The sequence below is a fragment of the Marmota flaviventris genome, chromosome 3 (assembly GCF_047511675.1).
Source record: "Marmota flaviventris isolate mMarFla1 chromosome 3, mMarFla1.hap1, whole genome shotgun sequence".
NCBI lineage: Eukaryota > Metazoa > Chordata > Mammalia > Rodentia > Sciuridae > Marmota > Marmota flaviventris.
In genome coordinates this window covers 60,006,428-60,031,826 of record NC_092500.1, presented here as the reverse complement: position 1 = coordinate 60,031,826, position 25,399 = coordinate 60,006,428, and the positions used below count along the sequence as shown (strand labels likewise).

At 37.1% G+C, this 25,399-nt stretch overlaps 1 protein-coding gene across 2 annotated transcripts in view; it reads right to left on the bottom strand.

Moving 5' to 3' along the window:
* The window catches only part of Sarnp (SAP domain containing ribonucleoprotein), a 55,218-nt gene that overhangs the window by 13,438 nt on the left and 16,381 nt on the right, over positions 1 to 25,399 (bottom strand). For both annotated transcript variants that reach the window (XR_003581556.3, XM_027927131.2), the window contains exons 5-9: positions 23,623 to 23,674; positions 22,590 to 22,663; positions 22,114 to 22,142; positions 19,073 to 19,098; positions 17,733 to 17,801 (exon numbers count right to left, since the gene is read on the bottom strand). Coding sequence is in view for 1 of the 2 variants with exons in the window: in XM_027927131.2 (XP_027782932.1) it covers positions 17,733 to 17,801; positions 19,073 to 19,098; positions 22,114 to 22,142; positions 22,590 to 22,663; positions 23,623 to 23,674 (250 nt within the window). In the remaining variant the exon portion in view is untranslated. The remainder of the gene's footprint in view (positions 1 to 17,732; positions 17,802 to 19,072; positions 19,099 to 22,113; positions 22,143 to 22,589; positions 22,664 to 23,622; positions 23,675 to 25,399) is intronic.

Here is a 25,399-nt window from a genome sequence, read left to right as displayed (position 1 = left end):
ATGCTCAAGTGCACAAATGGGGTTATACATCTGCAGACAGTACTGACCTCTCCAATTCGGTGTCATATACATTTGCAAACCTTTTCCCTTCATCACTCTCTGAATTCCCTTCTCCAAATCCTCAACTACTAACAATCTCTTTTTTCTTCCTGTGTATGACCTTGTGCAGGAGGAAAAGTGCTTGAATCCAAAGTGCTTTATTTCCTATCAAGTGCACACTCCTTAAAACATACAACTTGCATCTAAAATCAGAGGAGAAACCTGTCCTCATTGACCAAACACAGGCACTGGATGTTCAGATTAATCTATATACTTCACTCCCTGCTCCACTCTCTCCCTCCTCAAGAGTTAAAACACCAAGGCAACTGACAGATGATAATAATTTCAGCACACACAAGCCTCATGGCATCCAATAACTGCCTTGTTTGCTTCTCCTTTTTAAAATCTCACTTATAAAATGAGGAAGAATTCTGCAAAAAAAAGGAGGGAGCACCCATAAGAACAGAAGGCATGACCTATATTTAATAAAACCAAATACTCCCATGAAACACTATTACTAAAAAAGAAAAAAAAAAAAAGAAACATTATTACTGTATGCATGTATTTATTTATTTATTTGAGTGGTGGGGATTGAACCCAGGGAGGTTCTACCACTGAGCTACATCCCCAGCCCTATCTATATAATCTATCTATCTATTTATTGGTACTATGGATTTAACCCAGGGGCACTTTACTACATTGCAACATCCTCAGCTTCCCCCTCCTCTTTTTTACTTTTTATTTTGAAACAGGGGCTTGCTAAGTTGCTGAGGCTGGCCTCAAACTTGCAATGCTGCTGCCTCGGTCTCCCAAGTAGCTGGGATTATAGATGTGCACCATGTGTCTGGCTCCTTTTTACTTTTTGAGACCCTCACTAAATTGCCAAGGCTGGAGTTGAACTTGTGATTCTCCTGCTTCAGCCTGGGATTATAAGCATGTACCACTGCACCTGGCTACCATCTTCTCTTTCTAGGACTAGGTTGCCAGGCTTTATTATTTCATCTAAGTATCAATGTCTACAAAAAGAGATATGCTAACATATTTGAAAACAGTAGGGGTCCAGCCTCTACACAGACCCAATCTCAGGTACTCCAAAGACCTCTAAAGAATTGCTCTTGTTGATCTATGTGACATCAATTATTTATGATATTTTTTAGGTACTGGGGATTGAACCCAGGGCTCTTTACCATTGAGCTATATCCCAGACCCTTTTGTTTTTTCAATCAGGGTCTTGCTAAATTCCTGAAAGTCTCCCTAAATTGCTGAGGTTAGTCTCCAATATGCAATTCTCTTTGCTTTGCCTCCTGAGTCACTGGGATTAAAGGCACATTACTACGCCTGTCTGTGGCATCAATTTAAATCAACATTTTCAATAGTGCTACAACCATAAAATTAATTCGTTCATTCACTAGTCATTTAAATTAGATTCATCTGAGTGTCTACTTTGGGTCAAGCACTGTTTTGGCCCTGGAATATAGAAATGAAGAAGATAAAGATCCTCAGTCTCATGAGGCTTAGAAATACACCACCAAGTTACTATAAAAATGGGTACACTGGGGCTGGGGTTGTGGCTCAGCAGTAGAGTGCTCGCCTAGCACACTCGAGGCCCTGGGTTTGATTCTCAGCATCACTTAAAAATAAATAAAATAAAGGTATTGTGTTCAACTAAAACTAAATACTTAAAAAATGTATACATTGTTCCTTATATTACTGAATTATGAGGACCCACAGGAAATTTTTCTTTCTGATCCCCAGATCCAAAATACTCCAGCTTTTTATGAGCAACCTGTTAGTTTTTCCTTGTGAATTCTGTGAACCACTATCAATAGTGCACTGTGCTTTCCTCTTTCTGCTGGCTGATTATAAAGTTTGGAGCCAAATGTGTGGTTTGTCTCTGTAGAAGTGATTTGAAAATTTTTCTATTATAAGAGAGGCCAGACAGCTGGGCTCAGTGGTGCACATCTATAATCCCAGCAACTTGTGACATTGAGACAGGAGGATCACAAGTTCAAAACCAGCCTCAGCAACTTAGTGATGATGACCTAAGTAATTTAGTAAAACCCTATCTCAAAATAAAAAAGGGATGTAACTCAGTGGTTAAATGCCCCTGGGTTAAATACCCAGGAGAGAGGGAGGGAGGGAGGGAGGGAAGGAAGGAGGAAGGAAGGGAGGAAGGGAGGGAGGGAGGAAGGAAGGAAGGAAGGGAGGGAGGAAGGGAGGGAGGGAGGAAGGGAGGGAGGAAGGGAGGGAGGGAGGGAGGGAGGAAGGGAGGGAGGGAGGGAGTCCTGAAGTACTGACATGAGAGAAACATAAGATCTAGAAAGAAAAACCCAAATATCAGAACCAGAGGTAGGAGCTTAGAAAGCAAGATGAAGTGCAGTCAGTTACAAGGTTGCTGGTGATCCCTTTAGAATTTTACTCCTCATTAAATATAATGGAATTTATTTAAAAATACTTCAATGACCTGAGAAGGAAAAAGAGAGGAAAAGAAGGTACCAGGTGAAAACTAGAAATTTTAAATTAAGGACTCTTGACAATGGTTTCCATGGCACATGTGCTGTAGCCAAGAATTAAGTCCCAAGTGGAAAATCAGCTTCAACAATTGGCAGTTAAATACCAAAGATGTTTTCTTTCTTTCTTTTCTTTTCTTTTTTTCTTTGTTTTTTTTTTAGAGAGAGAGAGAATTTTAATATTTATTTTTAGTTATCAGCAGACACAACATCTTTGTTTGTATGTGGTGCTGAGGATAGAACCCGGGCCGCACGCATGCCAGGCGAGCATGCTACCTCTTGAGCCACATCCCCAGCCCAAAGATGTTTTCTTTCTTTCCTTTCATATTCTTCTCTCTCTCTCTCTCTCTCTTTCTTTCTTTCCAATACTGGGTATAGAACCCAGGGCCTCACAGATGCTAGGCAAGCACTCCACCCAGGAGCTACAGTCCCAGCCCCCACCCCATAGGTGTTTTCTAAAGTAACTGCCTCTTTTTTTCTAACAGAATACCAATATTAATAACTCTACACAAAGTGGAGTTATAACTTGGTGAGTTTCCCAATACAACTGTGTCTTTAAGATTCAAATTCAAGAGGACAAAAATTTTTCAAAACTTAAGAATTTTATCCTGACTACAATAAAGAATAGTGCTGGCCTGTGTACTAGGGTTATTTGTTCTGCCAAAAGGAGTCCAATTTGATGTAATTAGCACCCCACGGCCATGTGTTCAAAGCATTCACCTTCTTCAACCTTATTACCACTGCCACTCTGGATCATAAAAAGAAAACTAAGAGAAACAAAACAATGACCTAAAGTGTAACCCAGGCATATTTAGGACATTCGAACTCAGTAATTCCCAAGAACACAAAAGAAAGTATTCACTGGACTCAAATTAGACATATCTTCATATTCTCGAGGATACCAAAAGAATTTTAACCAAGCCAAACATTGTTCTTGGTTGGTGAACAAACTCACCCTCTATCCTTTTCATACCATGTTTAAGGAACACAAATTCCAATCTAAAGAATTCAGTCAAAGAAAGGGACATTTTGGAGAAACTCTGGTACTGCAATGAATATTTCCCTCAGAAGTCTTTTATCTGCAGTCATGGAAGAGAGACTTATAGTAATCTAAGATGGTCATATTAAAAAAAAAAAAAAAAGATCAACTCCCCCCTTTTGAAATGAATTGCACATTAAGATGTTAACAGTTCTCAGGCCAATCTAATTTTCCAAGGGAATGTAAGGTAGTGAGACAAAAAAAGAGAGCTTTATGGTCACTTTTCTGAATTTCATTGCCACATGACTGATGGCAGGATGAAAAGCAGAGCCTGGGGGCTTGCAGGGGATGATAGATTAATGACAACACGGCCTTGACTTCCCAGATGTAAAGGTTATAAAACACTCCAGGGTGAACTTTCAATTTCATACTCACAGGGTGAATGACAACAACTGATGGTTTTTCTCTCAGAAAACACTTCAATGCTTAAACACGCAGCTGTCACTTCCCTGCCCCTATTTCTGAAATCCATCTGAACTTTTTTTATTCTTGAGCCTCTCTGCCAGCCAGACCACAGAACAGGAGGTGATCCCCCAAAAAACAATACATAGACTAAAAGATGAAGGACTAAACTAGTAGAGTATGCCACCTCAGCAGGTAACATGGTAAAGAGATACTCCAACATTCTACACACATATGTGTAACACCTCTTCAATATAATCACCTGTTCTCAGCAATCTCCACCTGTAAAATCAGAATCAACTTTGCAGGGCTAGTAGGGGGCTAGGAACTTTAAAGCTATACCAGAATTAGAAGCACTAAAAACAGTCATCTCCTCCATCTTCACAGAATCTGAAACCAAAATCACAGTCTGCTCAGAACCCAAACACTCTTTTAAAGATTCACTAGCTCCTATCACTTTTTCTTTCTCTCATCCAAATCAGGTTCTTTCCCCAACCCCCCTTCTCTTTAGCCCCAGAGGAGGTCGTCTCGGTCTTGCTCTAGCTGATTGTAGGACAAAGCAAAGCAGGTGGAGGAAATGAAGGTTTCACACTTGAGACCCCCGGAAACTGAGTTTCTATTAAAAGTCTCCACCTCCCTCCCTTAAAAGCCAGGAAGCTGCTGCTTTTAAGGATAAGCGATGCAGAGCTTGGCAGAAATGTCAAGAAGTCAGTAGAGGGAAGCTAAAACTTTAGAAGGGAGGTTAATGCTGTCTTAACCAAAACATAAAGAGAATGAAGAGGCAAAAAAAGATAGTTACCTGAGCATTCAGAAATTTAGAAGGAGTAATCGGAAAACAGAGGCTTTTTGTCTGGAGTATTTAAAAATGCAGATTCCAAGAGCTGAGATGCAGTGGTAAGGCATTTGCAAACAAAGTCCTGGGTTCAAACCCCATTACAGCAGGCAGATTCCTAGCTTCACCCCAACCATAAATCAGAATCTCAAAAAGAGCAGGCATACAGAGCTGAAAGGGTTCCCCTAGTGATCCTTCTGTGCAGCCATATTTGGGAACAACTGCAAATAGCTTTGACAAAATATACACAAGCCCCACCACACAAATATATTTATTTGGTAGCAGTGGGGTGAACCCATGAGAGCTCTACCACTGATTTACAATCCTCAGTCCATTTTGATTTTGAGACAAGGTCTTGCTAAATTGTCAAACTGGCTTCAAACTTGTGATCCTCGGGCCTCAGCCTCCCCTATGAGATGATAGGTATACACCACCATGCTGGTTTAAACCAAAAAGTTTAAAATAATTTCTCTTATAGTTTAAATAAGTGGCCATCCAGCTCCAATCTCTCTCCACTAACAGCAGGGGTCTTCCAAAAGTTTATGCTTCCTACAAATAGGATATCTCAGCTGTAGGGATAAGAAGGTAAAAAAACTGTGAAGGAATCACACAGGGCTCTGAGTAGTATCATCTTACTGCCTTCCTAAAATTCAAATAGAGAAGCAAAGAGAATTTTTCACCAGAATAGTTCAATACAAGGAAAACATGCCAAAGATCACCAAGGAATTGGGAGGCCAGCCTGAGCAACACAGCCAGATCTCATTTCTTAGAAAAACATGCCCAAACAAAATGAGGGCACACTTCAGGTGCACAGGAGCAAAAGATAGGTAACTAGGTCCAAGCATGAAAAGGATTTTGTTTTTTCCCTAGGGAATTGATACAAAGAAAAAGGAAGAATATCAATAAGTGGGAGAAGACGATTTCTCCTGAGGCTCACATATTCATTTAGAGCACTAAAGAGGTCCATCCTATATGGCCTCTCGTTGTAAAGCTCTGTTCATTTCCAAATGCTCCTTTTTTTCAATCATCACATACTTAAGCAGAGGCATGGTAGTAAGAATTTTGTAACTGCCTCTGCTTTATACCCTAATAAACTCCACCAATAAATACTTTCTAAAAGTCCAGACCAAGCATTTCAAACATAATCCCCTTCTCAACAGCATATCCATTGCTAGAGATTTAAAGATTCAATATTTGATCTTTAATAAAGCGTCAAGTCAGAATAGTAGTTTAATTTGAACTCACAGTACTTATTTCATTTTGAAAAGATTTTGGCCTAAGATTTGTATTTTTATTTGATTTTTTTTTTTTTTTTTTTTAGTTGGTGCTGGGGATTGAACCCAGGACCTTGTGCATGTGAGGCAGGCACTCTACCACCTGAGCTACATAACCAGCCCTATTTGATATCTTTTGACCTGGGAAGGTAGAGAGAGAGTTTTATATCTAGGTTAGGTGTGTTTTAGTTTCTTGAATCTTATTTAACTGTTAAATACAATGTCCTGTTAATGTGTCTAAAGAACTGTGGTTTCTTAAATAAAACTCCTAGTATTGTCTACATACTGCTCATAAGACTTTGAGTTTCTTTAAAGCTTGTACTAGGATGGAGATTACTTGTGTACTCCCTTTTATTTGTTTCGTGGTGGCCCAACTTTTCAGCAAGACCTTAATGAAGAATGCTTTTTCTTAAGTTTTACATATATGCTTGCATTTAAAAAAAAAAAATACATTATGCTTTGCCCAGTTTTGGTGAAAATGTTCTGCTAGGATGAAATAATATATAAAAGTATTCGTTTTATATAAAGTAGCTTATATTTGCTCATCTTTTTTTGTGTGTATGTAAAATCAGAAATTGAGCATAATTTATTTCCTTTGGATGGAAGGCATGGTTAGGTTTAAAGGAGCTTAAACACCATAGCTTACTGTTCCAGATGTATAGGTACAGAAGTGCTTTGTCAAGCTTCTTGATCCATTTATATCATAAAGGAGGGTTTTTCAGAGTAATAAAGTTCTTTGTATGTCAGTGTTCTTTGTGACAATGCATAGTTGCATTTTTGCTTGTTCTATTTTCTTAAGAAAACTTCTTTCTTTAAATTTCCTTAAAAAGGGCTGGGGATGTGGCTCAAGCGGTAGCGCGCTCGCCTGGCATGCGTGCGGCCCGGGTTTGATCCTCAGCACCACATACAAACAAAGATGTTGTGTCCGCCGATAACTAAAAAAATAAAATATTAAAAATTCTCTCTCTCTCTCTCTCCCTCTCTCTTTAAAAAAAAAAAAATTTTTTTTTCCTTAAAAAAAGATGTTTCAGTTGGCTAATAGAATAACTTTTTTTTTTTTTTTAATGAAGAGCTGAGAAGCTATGGGAATAGGTAAGAGCTAAGCATAATTTTAATTTAAGCTCTGAAAAAGTATATTATTCTAGACATGTTTGGTATGCCAATAGAGGTCTTTAAAAATGGGTTTGTATGTTAATGACTTGTTTTTCTAATGTTCACTGAATATTTTACACCAAGACTGTACTGTTTTACATTAATTCTGCATATTTTTCTAAGTGAATTGAATAAAGGATATCATAAGCACTGGTTAAAAAAAAAAAGTAGAAAACAAAGATTCAATATTTAACATTAAATCCAAATGTAATATACTCTGCAAATACATTTCTACTTTTGTCCTAAGAATCTGCTCTGGTAATGAAAAGGTAAGAATTTGGTACTGATTTTTTTAATTATGAGAAAACAGTAAAGAAAAAGGGAAAGGAGGAAAAGAATTAACACCTTCTAGATTTTAACAAGGGATCTTAGATTATATAAAAACAGAGGCCGGGCTGGGGTTGTGGCTTAGCAGTAGAGCGTGTTCACGTAGCAAGTGCGAGGCCCTGGATTCGAGCCTCAGCACCACATAAAAATAAATATTGTGTCCAACTACAACTAAAAAATAAACAACAACAACAACAACACCCTGGCTGGTGCAGTGGCACACACCTGTAATCCCAGCAACTCGTGATGCAGGAGGATCCTGAGTTCAAAGGTAGCCTCAGCAAAGGCAAAGCACTAAGCAACTCAGTGAGACCCTGTCTTAAAATAAAAAATAAAATAGGGCTAGGGATGTGCTAAGTGGTTAAGTGCCCCTGAGTTCAATCCCCAGTACCACAAACAAACAAACAAAAACACAAAATCAGAGCCTTTAGTAGTACCATCACCTTCAGGCATGAAGAACATTTACTATTTTGGTGATACATAAACCAGAGCCTTTAGTAATACCATCACCCTCAGGCATGAAGAACAATTTCACTATTTTGGTGATACATAAGAAAAGGAACTATCTGTAATTATTAAATTTTATTTCAATTGAGCCTGTATGAATAAAATGTTACCCCTCCTTATAAACACTAGCTCAAAGAACAGTATTACTCAGGTTTTCACCTCTTAAGTACTTAAGTACATCCTAAATATTACTAAACTTCTATAGTTCTCACTGAGGTATCTTTTAACATTAAAATATCCTATCATACCCCCCCAAAAAAAACTTCTAGTAACACATACACCAAAAAACAAACAACCTACTAAAAAAAAAACCCATCCTTTACCCCACCTCCTTTTTTCCTCCCATACAGATTTTTAAGGATAGTTGTACTTGGATTCAGTTATCTCACATTTCACCACATCTAGGAAACATCTGGGAATGGATAGACATTTCACTTACAAAAGCCAGGTCAGTCACTGATCACCCTAATGTTATACCTGCAACTAGATAAACAACCAGACATAATGTGATTTAAAAATAATTTACCTTATATACTAAGAATAGCATTTTCTTTTTAAACTGTCACTCAGGGGATAATCCTATTTTAAGAAGTTGACTGGCAAAAACAACTGAAAGTATTTAAAAATAAAAAAGACAACAGAATCCAGCATTCCCCACTTTTTCCAAGCTATGTTTATTGTTGGGGCAAGGGGAACCAAATAGAGGCATAAAACTTGTTGTCAATGTTGATGATTTTTATCAAGGTAATCAGTCCTGACATGTCAGAAGGAATTCCAACACTGGCAGCAGTGGATCTGGGGTGTTTTTTGTTTGTTTGTTTTTCCGGGGATTGAACTCAGGGGATGCTCAGCCACTGAGCCACATCCCTAGCCATTTTCTGTAGAAAACAGTTTCACTATCACTAAGGTGTTTGTGGGGGACTCGTTAAGTTACCAAGTCTGGTTTTGAACCTGTGATCCTCATACCTCATCCTCCCAAGCCACTGGGATTACAGGCATGTGCCAGTAGGAGTGAGGTATTAAGCAGAGGAAAAAATGTTTTTTTTCTTACTACAAATTTTCTTACCTTGACTCTTTGGGTTCAAACTCAGTGAATGAAATCAGAATATAATATCAAAAGGTACAACACCTTAGTGGTCTCAACACTAACTGAAATTTACCAGATTTTTCCAAAATATCCAGTATAGTAAACAAATACCAGCGATGTAGGTTGACCTAGCATCAAAATTTTTACCTTACTCCTCTAAATTTTAAAAAACATTCCTCTTAAGGAATTTTGTTCATTTTATATCCCCCACATTTCTTGTCCACTCTACCCCAACGCACTGTGTGCCCATGCCCACGCAGGACTAGGTGAAAAGTGTCCTGTAAAAAGTGTGGGTCTGATGATTCAGATATAAAAGGAAAGGAGAAAGAGAAGCTAAGCAAAGAAAGACTCTAGTTAAAATCAGAATACATTTTTAAGAGCCCTGGGCAGAAGAGACAAAAAATTCCATTTTGTCCCTTTGCTCTTCCAAATTCCTATAGCCAAGTGGTTCAACAGCAGTTGAATAGCACACATAATGACATCATTGACTGCAACGATAATAGAAGAGTGAGTGAAGGGGGGCAGGGGGAAGGGAGGGAGGTGAAGATGTAGTTGTGCTACATACAAAAGACAAGTTCTGTTCCTCAGCAGGGACAAATGAAGAACCAGATGACAGGATAAACTGAGGTCAGAGAGTTTCCCCTACTGTTTCTTCTTTAAACTGTTCCTTTTCCACTCCCTCAAGGTTTGTTCCATAAAACAGGTGGAGGGAGAACTGTGTACATTTTTATCTCAAAGGGGAGGAGGAAGAGAAGAAAATGAGAGAGAGAGAGAGAGGATTATACATTCTGTCAGTGGCCTTGAAAAAGTCAAATACTTATTTTCAAAGTATTATGAATTAGCAAAAAAATTTAAAGAAGAGGTTAGATTTTTGTTGAGCTTTAAAATGTCCTGAGAAATGTTACCTATAAAATACTGAAAACTATTTGAGGTCAGGTCTTAGATCTTCCTGAAATTCATCTTCTATGATATCAATTACTATTTCTATCTACCATATACAGATGCTCCTCTACTTAAGATAATATCCCAAGAAACCCATTATAAGCTGAAAATATCTTAAGTCAAAAATGCTTTTAAGGGAGCTGGGGTGGTGGCTCAGTGACAGAGTGCTTGCCTAGCATGTGTGAGGCACTGGATTCAAATCTCAGCACTGCATATAAATAAATAAATATCCAGTGACAATTATACACACACACACACACACACACACACACACACATACACACACACACACTTCTACCTAGCCTACTGAACATCATAGCTTAGCAATCATAGCACTGCAAATATGGTTGTTTACCCTGGTGATCTCATGGATGACTGGGAGCTGTAACTTGCTGCTGATGGCAAGAGTATCCTACCACATATTGCTAGCTCAGGAAAAGATCAGAAATCAAAATGAGCCATAATTACACCAATTCAGGAGGCTGAGGCAGGATGATCATCAAGTTCAGCAACTTAGTGAGACCCAGTCTCAAAATGAAAAACATTTTAAAAAAATGGCTGGGGAGGGCTGGGGATATAGCTCAGTTGGCAGAGTGCTTGCCTTGCATGCACAAAGCCCTGAATTCAATCCCCAGCACACAAACAAACAAACAAAAAATGGCTGGGGATATAGGTCAGTGGTAGATAGAGCACACTTGATTCAAACCCCAGGGCATTAAAAACAAAAAAAAAATTGAAATTGAATTTCTACTGAATGTGAGTTTCTTGTAATTGTGTATTGCTTTCACACTATCAGCAAAGTAAAAAATCGTTAAGTTGAACTAATGCAGATTGAAAACAACTGTACATGATTTATATCCTCTTACTATTTAATCAAATTAAAATGAAATTTTTCAAAGGGAAGAAGCATGTTTTTAAAACTGATGAAGAAGAGGGGAAAATTCTGTCAAACATCCTATCAATGAGATATGACGACCGGTAAGACTGACACTTTCCCCCACCTACAATTCTAATATTTGCCTTTTTTTTTTTTTTTTTTTTTTGGTCACATGAGAAAGGAGAATTAATTTTGGGGGGTACTGGGGATTGAACTTATAGGCACTCGACCACTGAGCCACAACCCCAGCCCTATTTTATATTTCTATTTAGAGACAGGGTCTCATTGAGTTGCTTAGTGCCCCGCTTTTGCTGTGGCTGGCTTTGAACTCACGATCCTCCTGTCTCAGCCTCCTGAGCCAGTGGGATTACAGGCGTTCGCCACCAGGTCTGGTGAGAATTAATTCTGAACTTGGACTAGGCACTGCTGCTTAAATATATATGGAAAGAACCCAAACCTATTCAGCCAGCTACTTCTCCAATTTATCCTGGGATTTAATTTTTCTACCACGACTCTCTTTAAAAATATTCCACCTGAGGGCTGGGGCTGAGCTCTTGCCTAGCATGCGTAAGACTGGGTTTGATCCTCAGCACCACATAAAAATAAGCAAATAAAATAAAGGCATTCTGTCCATTACAACTACAATTAAAAAATATATATATATATATTCCACCTGGGACTAGAGTTGTATCTTAGTGGTAGCACCCTTGCCTAGCACTTGTGAGGCACTGGGTTCGATCCTAAGCACCACATACAAATAAATAAATTAATTAAAAATATTGTGTCTATCTACAACTTAAAAAAAAATTAATTTAATTTAAACATTCCACCAAACTCCTCACCATAGCTTAGGGTTCTACAGGTGCTTTTTAAAAGCTCCATGTTGGCAATGCCCTATGTATGGCCCCACAGTTCTTCCTTTGGAAAAAGGTTTATACATTCATACCTAAACCAATAAATCCTAATTATGGACCCTCTGAGAACTGGTAACTAACTTCTAAATCCATATTATAAACTTCTTCATTTTGTCCACATCCAATGGCTAACTTCTATATGAAAATTCAGCACTAAAGGGGAGGAACAAACACCAAATATTTTTTCATTTATTTTAGATGATGGAAGGGAATCAATGTGGAATTAAATAGGCCTTCCTGAAGAGTATGAATTGAACCTAGCCTGCCCTCAGTTAGAAAAAATGAAACTTGTATGCTAGAAGACCCTAGGGCTTTCCTATGGCTTGGAACTAACTATTCTAGCTTCTTCTTAGGTATCTCAACACATTTCAGTAATAAGTTCCTCAAAAAAGGAAAAAAAAAAAAAAAAACAAGAAAAAAAAAGAAAGGCATGTCTAATATCTCTCTCACTTTGAAGCAGTTCATCTCCAAATGATACTAAGATACAATACAAAAGGCTCATAAATAATCAATGCAGCTACTCAGGAATATCTCAGCTACCATCCTCAACAAGAAGTTGGTCAGTAAAAGGTATTTGGTTTGCTTTCAACCCTTTTATAGTTTAACATTTCTACACAGACCACAACCATTAGGGAAGAAAACCGGCAAAAATCACAAATCAGATAAAAGTGGCTTTCAGGGCTTATGGGCCTTAAGATAACTTATTAAGACAGTCATCTATATGAAAAGCCACAAGTGCAGGCAAACCCTAGTCATACTCTAATAGAGGAAAAAGAAAGATAGTAAGGTCACTAGGGTTCAAGATCTCTATACTTTCTACTACTAATCAAGAGACAGCTGGGACTGGTGGCACATGCCTATGATTTGAGCTACTGAGGAAGCTGAAGCAAAAAGATCACAAGTTCAAGGCCAGCTTGGGTAACTCAGTGAGACCCTGTCTCAAAATAAAAAATAAAAAGGACTGGAGATGTAACTCAGAGGTAGAGTACCTTTGGGTTCAATCACAAGTACCACACACACAAACACACCAAAAGGGAGAAGAGTGAGTTGATCAACCACACACTACTATACAAGCCCAGACTTGGTTTTTTTGGTTTGTTTTGTTTTCTGTATCAGGGATTGAACCCAGGGGCATTTAACCACTGAGCCATATCTCCAGCCCCCTTTTTAATATTTTATTTAAAGAAAGGGTCTCTTGCTTAGGCCTACGTTGCTGAGGCTAGCTTTTGAAGTCATGAACTTCCTGCCTCAGACTCCGAGCTGGTATTATAGGTGTGCGTCACTGCACCCGGCTTCAGACTTATTTTTATTTTTTTAAATAACACCCACCTAGATGAATTTCCTATAAATTCCTAAACTATTAAGTTTCACCTTCCCAAATATGCCAATATTTTTAAAAAACCGGTAATCCGTTCAAATTAGCTACCTCAGTTAACACTACAGCTCTAAGCCTAGGTTTAGTTTTACCAAAACTAATGTCCTTTGACCATGATGTATTAACTGAGCTAACTTACATCCTCATTTCCTCTATACAACTCTCAGTCCTTTCAAAGATGAGTTTCCTATGTGCCAGGAAAAGTCCTCTCCTTCACTAATAGGACTGACTCAAACACTAGTTCTCTTGACAGGCATGGAAAACGGGCGGCGGGGTGGGGGGTGGGGGGGACAGGACCACAGTCCAGCACTAGACTGAAAATGGCAGATCTTATTTATCTGGGTTTTGCTTTGTTTAAGGGGATGGGAGGTTTCTTAGCCTATAGTCATCATGCGGCTTATATAAAAAGAAAACTTGCCATTCTATCCTCCAATAGTCCAAAGAGTTGGAAGGGACAATTTATAGCCTCTTATGTAAAAAATGTCTATAAATGCCAAGTGCCATTCTTTGCCCTGTCACTTTCCATTATCCTAAACCAATAGGATCCTATTCACTGAATGCTAGGCTAAAAACATGAACGGACAGACTTTTATTGGGCAGGGAGAAAGGGAGATGATGATTTTGGAGGGCGGGTGAGTGTGGGAAGTCAAGATTTCTTAGAGACTCTGTGTAGCGCCTAATGAGTATAGTATACTAGTTAAGTTGAGAACTCGACTCATGCAAAAGTCAGCCTAGGAAGAATAGCACAGATTTAGTTTCCTCAAATTTATAATACACTTAAGCTGTAAATCCAAAATATGGAAAAGAAATGATCAGATTATGACTTTTTAAAACAATCAGTCATATATTACTTGATCCCTTGCTCATTTGCTCCCATATACTTCCTTCCTTTCTTCATATATACTGCTCTGGAGCCAAGTCTACTGAAGAGAAAGCAAACAAGCCAGGGACTTTAATCAGATCAAGGAAACAGAAACTCTGAAATGGAGAAGACAGGGGAAAGGTTTCTCATTGTCCTACTTGGAATACTAGGTCAGAGAAGAGGCACTAGCCACTACCTCCACTACTGTCCCACTGCTAACTAAAGGAAACCTAATGGACTTAAAACTTAAAGACAAGTGGCCAAACTACACAGGCTATCCTGGAATCCAGAACCTCAAGAAAGATGGACAGAAGTACGCTAATATAGCTGTTCCATAAACATAAAATGAATATATTCATGTCAAGAATTTTGGCTAACCAAACAAATACAAGGTAGTAACTCCTTTCCAGTGACAGACAAGTTAAGCTCAAGTCTTAGAACCAGGCAATTCTCATTAGAGAACTCAGCCAGTTGCAATTTCAGAAAAAGTTACTTGGATCATAGTGCATTCTACTGTCATGTGTAACTAATTAGAACAAATAAAAAATTAAAAAGTTACTTAGAAAAAAAAAAAAAAACTTTCCTTTTCCTATCTTTTACTTCCTTTCTTCCAACTTTTTTCCTTCTAGATTTACTCTGAAACTGTTTATATTTTCTACAAGTATTAAAAAAATTATGGGGGCTGGGAATATGGCTCAAGCCTGGCATGCATGGGGCGCTGGGTTTGATCCTCACCACCACATTAAAAAAAAAAAATAAAGATGTTGTGTCCACCGAAAACTAAAAAATAAATATTAAAAAAAAAATTCTCTCTCTCTCTTTAAAAAAAAAAAAAAATTCTGGGGGATGGGAGTTGTAGCTCAGTGGTGGAGCGCTTGCCTCGCATGTGTGAGGCCCTGGGTTTGATCCTCAGCACCACATAAGAATAAATAAACAAAAAAATAAAGATATTTTGCCCATCTACAACTAAAAAAATATCTTTAAAAAATTCTGGGCTATAGGGATGGGGGTATAACTCAGTGACAGAACATTTACCTAGTATACGTATATACTGGAGCCAATATGTTTGATCTAGCATGGCAAAAAAATTAACTGATTTTTAAAATTTTTTTTTCCTTTTTAGTTGTAGATGGACACAATACCTTTATTTTATTTATTTTTATATGGTGCTGAGGATCAAACCCAGTGCCTCAAGTATGCTAGGCAAGCAATCTACCACTGAGCTACAAACTGATTTTTATTAAATAAATAAAGCCAGTTTACCAACAGAACTAAGAAAAAAAGAGTTGGGGGCAGGAGGATGACAAGTTTGAGGCCACCCTCTGCAACTGAGCAATATCCTGTCTCATAATAAAAAATTAAAAGGGCTGTGGACATAGCTCAGTGATAAAACACCCCTGGGTTCAATCCTCAGTACCCACCGCCTCAAAAAAAAAAAAAGGCTAAGAGAAAAAGAAAACTAATATTTACTGAGGGTCAAACTGTTAGTAGGTTACAATTAATAATTAAATACACAATTATTTACTTTCCTCAACCAGGATACTGGAGATTACTCCAAACATTACCAATGAAAATCAAAAAGTTTAGTCATTTTCTCAAGGTCACAAAAGTAATATATACATATATGTATATATATGTGTATACACACACATACATATATGTGTGTGCAAATATATGTGTATAAATATTTACATTTTATTCAGCCTCCTGTGGACTAAAAATGAATAGGTCAAATATGAAGAAAGATTCTAGGGAAGGGAAGAAGGAAGAGAAGGGCTAATATCCTTATAATGAAACACATAAGAACAACTCAGGTGGGGACTGGGGTTGTAGCTCAGTGGTAGAGCATTTGCCTAGCATGTGTGAGGCACTGGGTTTGATCCTCAGCACCACATAAAAATAAATAAATAAAAAATAAAGTCATTGTGTCCATCTACAACTAGAGAAAAATATTAAAAAAAAAAAAAAGAAACCTCAGGTAGACAATATAGTATGGTGGGATTTTTCTTAGGAATGTGATCATATGACCCAAGTAGTATGACATATGATGTTCAGTTTTTTAAATTCTGAAGATACAAACACACACAGTTCTCCTAGAAGTTGGGGTGAAATTACTGTTGAGGTTTTTAAACACCTAACCCTCATATTCAAAAGAAGGAGCTAAGGCAAGTGTAGTAGCACACACCTATAATCCTAGTGGTCAGGAGGCTGAGGCAGGAGTATTACAAGTTCAAGGCAGCCTAAGCAACTCAGCGAGGCCCTCCTAAGCAACTCAGCAAGACTCTGTCTCAAAGTAAAATATAGAAAGAGCTAGGAAGCCAGACATGGTGGCACATGCCTGTAATCCTCATGGCTCAGGAGGCTGAGGCAGGAGGATCGAGAGTTCAAAGGCAGCCACAGCAAAAGCAAGGCGCTAAGCAACTCCGTGAGACCCTGTCTCTAAATAGAAATACAAAATAGGGCTGGGGAAGTGGTCAATGATCAAGTGCCCCCGAGTTCAATCCCCAGTATCCCCCAAAAAAAGAGTTTAGAAAGTGCTAGCAATGTGGCTCAGTGGGTAAGCAACCCTTGGGTTCAATCTCTGGTACCAATAAATAAATAAGGCTGAGGATATAGCTTGTGATACAGTGTCCTGGGATTAATCGTCAGTACCAAAAAACAAAACAAGAAAAGGAGCTACATGAGAATCAGAACCACAGATCCAAGAGATGCCTCTCCTTGGCCATCTACCACAACATAAACAACTTTTGGTTTTATATTAAGTCTTCCCAATTAAGCTGCAGGTAGTTTAAGAATCAAATAATCTGCCTGTCTTCCAACTCCTTTTTTTCTTTCTTATTTCACATAACTGGCAAGTATTTTTATTGGAACACCTCAGCATCATACTAGGTATATGGACCTGATGTTATACGCCTAGTAAAACATTACAAATGTAACCTAGGTTCAGGGATATAGCTCAGTGACAGAGTGCTTGCCTAAAGTATGTGAGACCCTGGATTCGATCTGCAGCACTGAAAAAAAAACCTAAAGGAAAGAAAGATGGAGCACACCTATGTACAAGGTTTTATATTCCATAGTGACAAGTGATTGCTTTCAGTTCTTAGTTTGTTTTTTTTTCCTTTCCTCAAAGAGGAAACAGCTTTCTAAAGTTAAATGCTTCTATACTAAAGTCAGAAATAATGAATTGTTTTTTAATGATAATTTTGGGGGATTTGAGACCTTTAAATTTTGTTTCTGGTACCTTCAACCTAAAAGACAAAACTGTTTTCTCCTAATTATTTAATTTCCATTATGCCTATATCAGAAGTTAAAACAGATGTAACAGGTTTTAACATTACTGTATTCAACATCTTGACCAAGAAAAATATAGACCATACTTTAAAAGCATGGGTGAAAGCTATGAAAACAATATGTAGAACAAAAAATTTAGCTTGTGAAATAGCTCCTATAATGTACCAAGTCAGTGAGGGGCAATATTCAAAGGACTGGATGAAATATAACCAGCTATATTCAATAGTGTCATTTCCAATTTATGTGAGCTCCCCAAGATGTTCTCATATTGCAAAACAGCACTCTTATCCAATCTACATTACCTTTCTAGAGATTGAAGAGACATTCAAACCAAATCTTTGTGCTCTTTCCTTTAGCTTATCCAGGTTAACCTATAAAAACACAGGGATATTTTAAAAAATCAAAATAGAAAATAGAGAAGGCAGAAACTATGGTCCAAAATTAAGAGTTCAAATAAGCCTATAACATCAAAGACACCCCATGTGCCAAACATGGAAACTAAGCATCACCCATCCATCCTACTGATTATTAAAAGGCCTCTTCTGGAATGCAGTCAATGATTCAGTCCTGCCTTCTTCATTCATCAAAGATGGCAAGAGTCTAAGGAAAGTTTATGGCCAAAGTAGACCAAACACTACTTGAAAAAGTAAACATATATACAAATCATTACCTCCAAAAAAAGTCCATCATTCACAATCCAAAATTATTCATTCCTTCATAATCTCTGCAAATAGTTCTTTATCTTCAAACCAAAAACAAACTGACAACTGCAATGTTCCCATCTTCAAAAGACAAGTGTACCTCCACCACCCAACTGAACTCTCTTCCCTCACTTTTCTTGGAAGCCTTGGCATATGAGAGTTATAATCATAAGGCTGTTTAGTAGGACATTTTTATTAACATCAACAATAATAAAACATTTCACATTCACTTACAATACTGAACTGTAACCCCAAGGGCAAGATTTCTTACAGCTGAACATATTTTACCACAGTATGTTTTCACTTTCTAAACATAGACTAGTTACAATGGCCTAAGCCATTCTTATTCTAACATTCTTTACTCTCTTGACTTTATATTTAATAGGTAATATCTAGGAAAAAAATTCTACAAACAGACCTCATAAATTGCTTCCATAGATCCTCTTGTGGTAATTAAGAACCAAACATTATCTAAAGCCACGGGACAAAGCCTAAAATTCCAATACCATAAAACAAAGGGAATGTCTCCAGCTAACAAAATCTATTCGTCTTTTCAAAAAGAGGAATACTAGGAAGGAAGATGTCTACAGTAACATGACGATGTGTCAACTTTCCATACTTCAAGCAGTGTGTGTGCATGTGTGTGTGTGTGTGTGTGCGTGTGTATTTCCCCCGCCCCTTGAGACAAGAGTCTTGCTAAGCTGCCCAGGCTGGCCTTAAACTTGGAATCCTCCTGCCTGAGTAGTCAGGATTCCAAGTATATGCCACCATGCCCAGCAAATAATTTTCTTTTATTATTCATAACACACAACATCATACTGAAAACAGTTACCAAACTCATGAGTTCCCTCCGATCTGGGGAGAGGAGGGGTCTCTAATTTTAAAACTAACTGTATGGAGTTAAGATCTGGCTCTTCAAGGGATAAAAAAAGATTTCATACCATAGGCTTGGTGTCAGATGACAGACCTAATGAAGCAAATAAAAAAGTTTTATTTAATATTTTTCAAAGTCAGAAAGGAAGATAACAGTCTTCAAATAAAATTAGAATGCATAAAAACAGCACAGAGAACAAATGTCCTTTATCCTATGATGAGAAAGAAGGCAGAAAATGCATCCAGAGACCATATCTGCATTCTCTGTTTTTGAAAACAGTTTGGTAATTTTGCAAAAATTTAAGCATATTGTTACCATATCATCTAGCAACTCTACTCCATGATATATGCCCAAGAGAAATGAAAATGCATGTCTAAACAAATGTCCACAGAAGCATTATTCATATTAGATAAAAAGAGAAAACAACCCAAACATCCATCAATTGACAACTGGGTAAATAAAATGTCACATATCCATACCATGGAATATTATAAGCAATGAAAATGAATGGAACAGTGATACATACTATATATCAACCTCGAAAACATAAGTGAAAGAAACCATTTATAAAAGATCACATAATGTTATGACTTCAATGATATGAAGTCAAGTTTATACATAGAGAAATAAAACAGTGGTTGCCTAGGACTGGGGTAGAAGAAGGAATGGGGGGATAGATGCTAACAGGTGTTGTGGTATTATGTTCTAAAATTAGATTGATGATGGTTACATAACCCTCCGAATAAATTAAAAAAACAAAGAATTATATACTTAAACGGATGAGTTGTATGGTATACAGATTATATCTCAGTAAAACTATTTAAAAGAGATTATAGCTGGACAAATTAGCAGAACTACTACCATGAGCTGAAATTATGGCTGCTTAAAGCTAACATTCTGTCTTGAAATTATCACCAAGAAGCAAGCAATAAATTGGCCTGATGATCCAACTCTAACCTAGTTTCTAATTATTTATTTCAATCTTTTTGGAATTTTATTTTAAGCAATCTCAATCTTGCAAAGAATTCCCTAACTTTCCATTGTGAACATTCAGAAATAGATTCAAGTTTTTCGTTTTTGCAGTACTGAGAATTGAACCCAGGGCCTCGCATGTGCTAGGCAAGCACTCTACATCTGGTCAAACTTTAATATTCAGATTTAACCTTGCTAAATAGCCCAGGATAATCTCCAACCTGTGGTCCTCCTGCTTCAGCCTCTTGAGTACCTAGTTATAGGTATGCACCATCATGCCCAGTTGAATTCAACTTCAACACAATCCATGGGCTAGGAACTGATATGTATTCTATGTTCTCATTAAAAAAAAAAAAAAAAAACCTTCCTCTTAAATGTTCCCAAATTCTACTCTTTTTAAAAAAGTTATTCTATAGTTCTACATGTCAGGATTATATAAAAACACTGCAAATGTTATGTATACATTGATCAGGTTTCCTTTTTATATGATTTACTTTAGCTTTTATTGTTCTCCAAAAATCATCTTTAGTTGTTTCTGCTGCATCTTACCAACTCTCTCTCTCGATATAACTAAGAGCCAAAAAATAAGTTGTTTCTAAAACACTTAAGAGGTAGTGGCCAGAATTTGATCTTTTTAAAAGCACAGCAAATTACTTCAAGAAGGATGTTTTATCAACCCATTTAAAATTATTAAAAGGTAATCAGGAATAGGGTTAGGAGACTACATTTTCAATTTTTAAAAAAGGGACTATGTTTTTTTTTTTAATCATTGTATAGATTTTAAAAAGACAAGAGAAGTCAGGCACAGTGGCACATGCATGTAATCCCAGCAGCTTCCTGAGGCAGGAAAATTGCAAGTTTGAGGCCGAACTGGGCAATTTAGTAATATCCTGTCTCAAAATAAAAAATAAAAAGGGTTGAGGATGTAACTCTGTGGTAAAGTGCCCCTGAGTTCGACCTCCAGTACTCGGGGGAGGAGTATATATATATATATATACTATGGATATATAGCCATATATATGTAAATAAAAAATGTAAAAACACAGACAAGTCAAGTCATTCAAAATTCCACCAAATGCTAACAATTTAGTATACGTCCTTCTAATATTTTTTTCCTATCCATACAGGCAAGTTTTTATGACTAAAATAGGAACATAATTATAATTTTTAACTTATCTTTTTCACTTAACATCGAACATTTTTTTAAATATCTTTTTGTGTTGGGGGTGACACTGGAGATTAACCAAGGGCTCTCCATCACTGAGCAACATTCCCAGCCCTTTTTATTTTAAGAGAGTCTAACTAAGTTACTGAGGCTAGCCTCAAACTTTTGATCCTCTTGCCTTAGCCTCCCAAATTGCAGGGATTATAGGCCATGCGTCACCAGCATGCCCAGCTTAATCACCTTTAATATAGTGTATTCTACTATACTGTGGCACACGTTTATTTATACAATTCTCTACTGTATATTTAGTTGTTTCCAGTTATTTATCGCTATAATAATTTTGTTGATAGTCCTCATGGCTAAATCTTTATGCACATCCAAGAATATTTTCTTAAATTTCTAGAAGTAGAATGCTTAAGGTAAAAGATATTTCCCTTTTACCACTTATACTAACCCACAACACTGATAGATACACAATATAATTTTTTATGCTATAAGGCACTAGAATAAGTAAGCAAAGTAGTAGAAATTTTTTGTTTGTTTGTTTCTTTGGTGCAAGGGAATGAACCCAGGGACACTTAACCACTAAGCCACATCACCAGCCCCCCGCCTTTTTTATATATATTTTATTAGAGATAGGGTCTTGCTAAGTTGCTTAGGGACTTGCTAAGTCGCTGAAGCTGGCTTTGAACTTGAAATCCTCCTGCCTCAGCCTCCCAAGCCACTGAAGATGTCTAAGGAAAGGAAATGAATGTTGGTACCTCCTCCTATTTTCTTATAATTTCAGAACTTCTCTTAATTGCTTAGGAATTGATTAAGTATAATTTTACCTAAAGCAAAGAAGCAAATGCTATAACCTCATAAGGGTTTCTAGAGCTAACAAATTTAGCTTAATTTGGAGAAATAAAATGTTATGACAGAAAAGAAACAAAATAAATAAAACTTTCTCAGAATAACCTCTATATCCTTACCTTTTGTTGGAACTGAAGAAATTCCAAACCTGTAGGAAGAAAAACAAACTAAATTTTAGGAAGCTGTTCACACTCCTGGTTGTCTGTCTCTGCACTAATGGTACACATGACTGACACTTCTTGCTTGTGATCTCAAACTTTGCAATCATTAGCTAATTCTAACAACCCCATGAAAGAGGTTCCCTCTCTCACCAAAAGTCCAAAGAGTAAGCCACAAGGAAGCCTTATCAAAACTAGAAGTAGCACATTCCTTTTACCTATTTTTAAAAACTCTATTCACTAATAAAGCATGATCTATAGCCTACTACATCCAAATCAGCAGAGATATTCTGAATAAGGCCAAATTATATACTCCATTTCCTTTCAACAGGGTCACTATTCTACTTAAAATCAATAATCATGTCTAAAACCTAAGGCAAAACCCCACACGTTCACCCTGACATTCATTTCAGGTTCAAAAGAGTGGAGACACTCACCTAGCTGCCCGGGCAGCTTTCTTACTCTCCAAGCTCACAGGTACATTGAATCGTTCAGCCCTCTTCTGCATTCTCTAAGTGACAATAGATGAAAGAGAAGAGAAAAAATAAATTTCTAGTTTAAAAAAATGTTAGTTAGAGGCAGTGGCTCACACCCAGCTTCTAGAGAGGCTAAGGCAGGAAGCTTCCAAGTTTGAGGCCTGCTTGATCAACTCAACAAAATCTTGTCTCAAAAAATAAAAAGGGCTGGAGATGTAGTAGCTCAGTATTAAGAGTGCTTGTTTAGCATGCAGAAGGCCCTTGGGTTCAATCCTTATTACACACACACACACACACACATTCTAGAGGACTTCAGGTTGTACCCACCCTAGGACTTAATGTAAGTTCCAGAAAGGAAACACAAAACGACTATTATTATATTCATGTCTTTGAAAACAAAAGGGAGGAATAAAATAAAATAAAACCCACATTTTGCATGACACCAAGAATACAAAAGCTATATTTGGTTGACCTTTGAAAAAGGATCAAAGGAATAGATTGGTTCCAATACTAGTGGTAATATTTTAGTTAGAAATGAGGCACAGCATTGTCTCATAGCATCTTAAAAGAGTTTAGTAATTCTCTACTTTAAAGGTATAAAACTGAACACAAAATTTCAATGGGAACCTGGTAGAAACCTTGGAAAAAATCCAAAGAAATTTTAATCTCACCTATTGGCAAGTAGCAATTCAAGAGGGATACTTACCATTGTTACTTTTTCAAGGAATAATCCTCCCAAACTAATCCAAGGTTTGTAAACACCTTAGAGAGTCACCATTAAGCCAGAGAATTATATGCAACGTAGCTTCAAAGGTGACTACCCACTATGACAATCCAAATATTTTTCTAAGAGTAGTTGGTAGAAAAATCAACATCAAAATCTGTCAATACTGATTTTATGCCTATGAATATATTTTTTTAAATAATTATATAGACAGAATAAAGGGTAAGAAACAGAAATGTAAATGGTTCTACCATCGAACAAAATATTTACCTCAGTCTGTGGCATTTCAGAAGTAATTTTTACCACCTTCTTCTCTGCTGCCCTGGAAAAGGAAGATTTTTTTAAAAATCAGAAAATTGATATTCTAAACCAAGACCTTTGAAACATATCAAGAATTCACCTGAGTCATGTCCTCTGCCAATATCTCTCTGCTACCCCTTAATCCAAAGAAATATGAAGTCCATTAAAACTCTGATTCCTTGAACTTTCATCTACTATAAAGAAAAAGTTCAAATAATATTAAGCTACTTTAACTAAGGTATAAGAAAATAATCAAGAAAAAAGTCTGGTTAGATATTTTGGGAAACTAAGAACACCAGAAACTATTTCATTTGTTTTTAGGCACTTTAAATTTACTTTTCAACTAATTACTATCCCTCTAACCTTCATTTAAATACCAGGTTTCAATTTTCATCACAACAATAATTAAATGAGTGCTCTACAAACTCCTATTTCCTTCTTTTAGAAATCTTTATTTCTCCCATGGGAAATATAGCTGCAGCTAAAACAACTCAAACTGGAACAAATAAAAATGCCAAAGGGAGCAAGAAGAAAAAAGACTAAGTGAGGTTTGAATTAGGAAAACATGTAAGTTACTGGTCAAAAGGTTTAAGAGAAAACAAAAGAGGGGGACCATAGGGGCGGGAGACAAAGTTCGGAAGTACCCAGGATAAATGGAAGGACATTAACCCTCCACCAAACAACTCCCATAAAACTGTGGGTCATAACCAGTCTCATTAAGGTCCCTCATTTAGAGATATGGGCAGCTTTTGTTCCAATATTCCGGACACTTTTCCCATTTGATGCCCTGAAAGGTAGTAATGGTTTAATGACATTTTCAGAGGAAGTAATTCTGGAACAGGAACTTACTTTCTCCTCCATCCTTTTGTTGGAGGTCTCAAGACTACAGACAAGCAATGGGTGCCCCCTGCTGACCACAACTAAATCCTACAATATTTAACTGCTTTGGCTAAAACAATAAATAAAAATAAATAAAACCAAAAACAAAAGTATATTTATGGAGACCCTCAGATCAAAGATGAAGCAAGGGAATTTCCTTTTGAATACCTGAGGGACATATTAGATCTGAATATCCTTATTTTTTTTTTTTTTTTTTTAGGAAGTTTCGACATAATTCCCATCTCCAGATTTCCTTCCCCAGGACTTTCTGATGTTCGGGCAAAAAAGGCCACAGAAGATTAATGTTTTACTTGAAGTCCAATGTCATTAGGGAACACTCCTCTCCATCAATCCCAGGCTAATGACTTCCTCCACCATTCTCATCTTGAAAACACAATCTCTGCAGTAGATCTCAAGGCAAAAAGGTTATCCAGGTTTCTGCTCTATTCCAATTCTCTTAAGCACAAAATTAAACTTAAGTAATAAATATATATCACATTCTGGGATTCACAGGAAATTTTCATTTGTCATTGACAAATTTTTCTCCTACCCACAGACACATACAAAGCACTCCAAAAACTACAGGGGGGCTGGGTTGTGGCTCAGTGGCAGAGCGCTTGCCTCACACATGTGAGGCACTGGGTTCAATCCTCAGCACCACATAAAAATAAACAAAATAAAGATATTGTGTCCATGTATAACTAAAAATATTTTTTAAAAAAACTACAGGGACCCTAATTCCCCTTTCTGTACATAATTAATCTAACCATAACTATCCTCTAAAAAAACAAAAATTACCACCACCCCCACACACTTTCAATTTCCTTGTTTCAAAATTCATCAATAGAATTAAAGCCCCTAAACACAA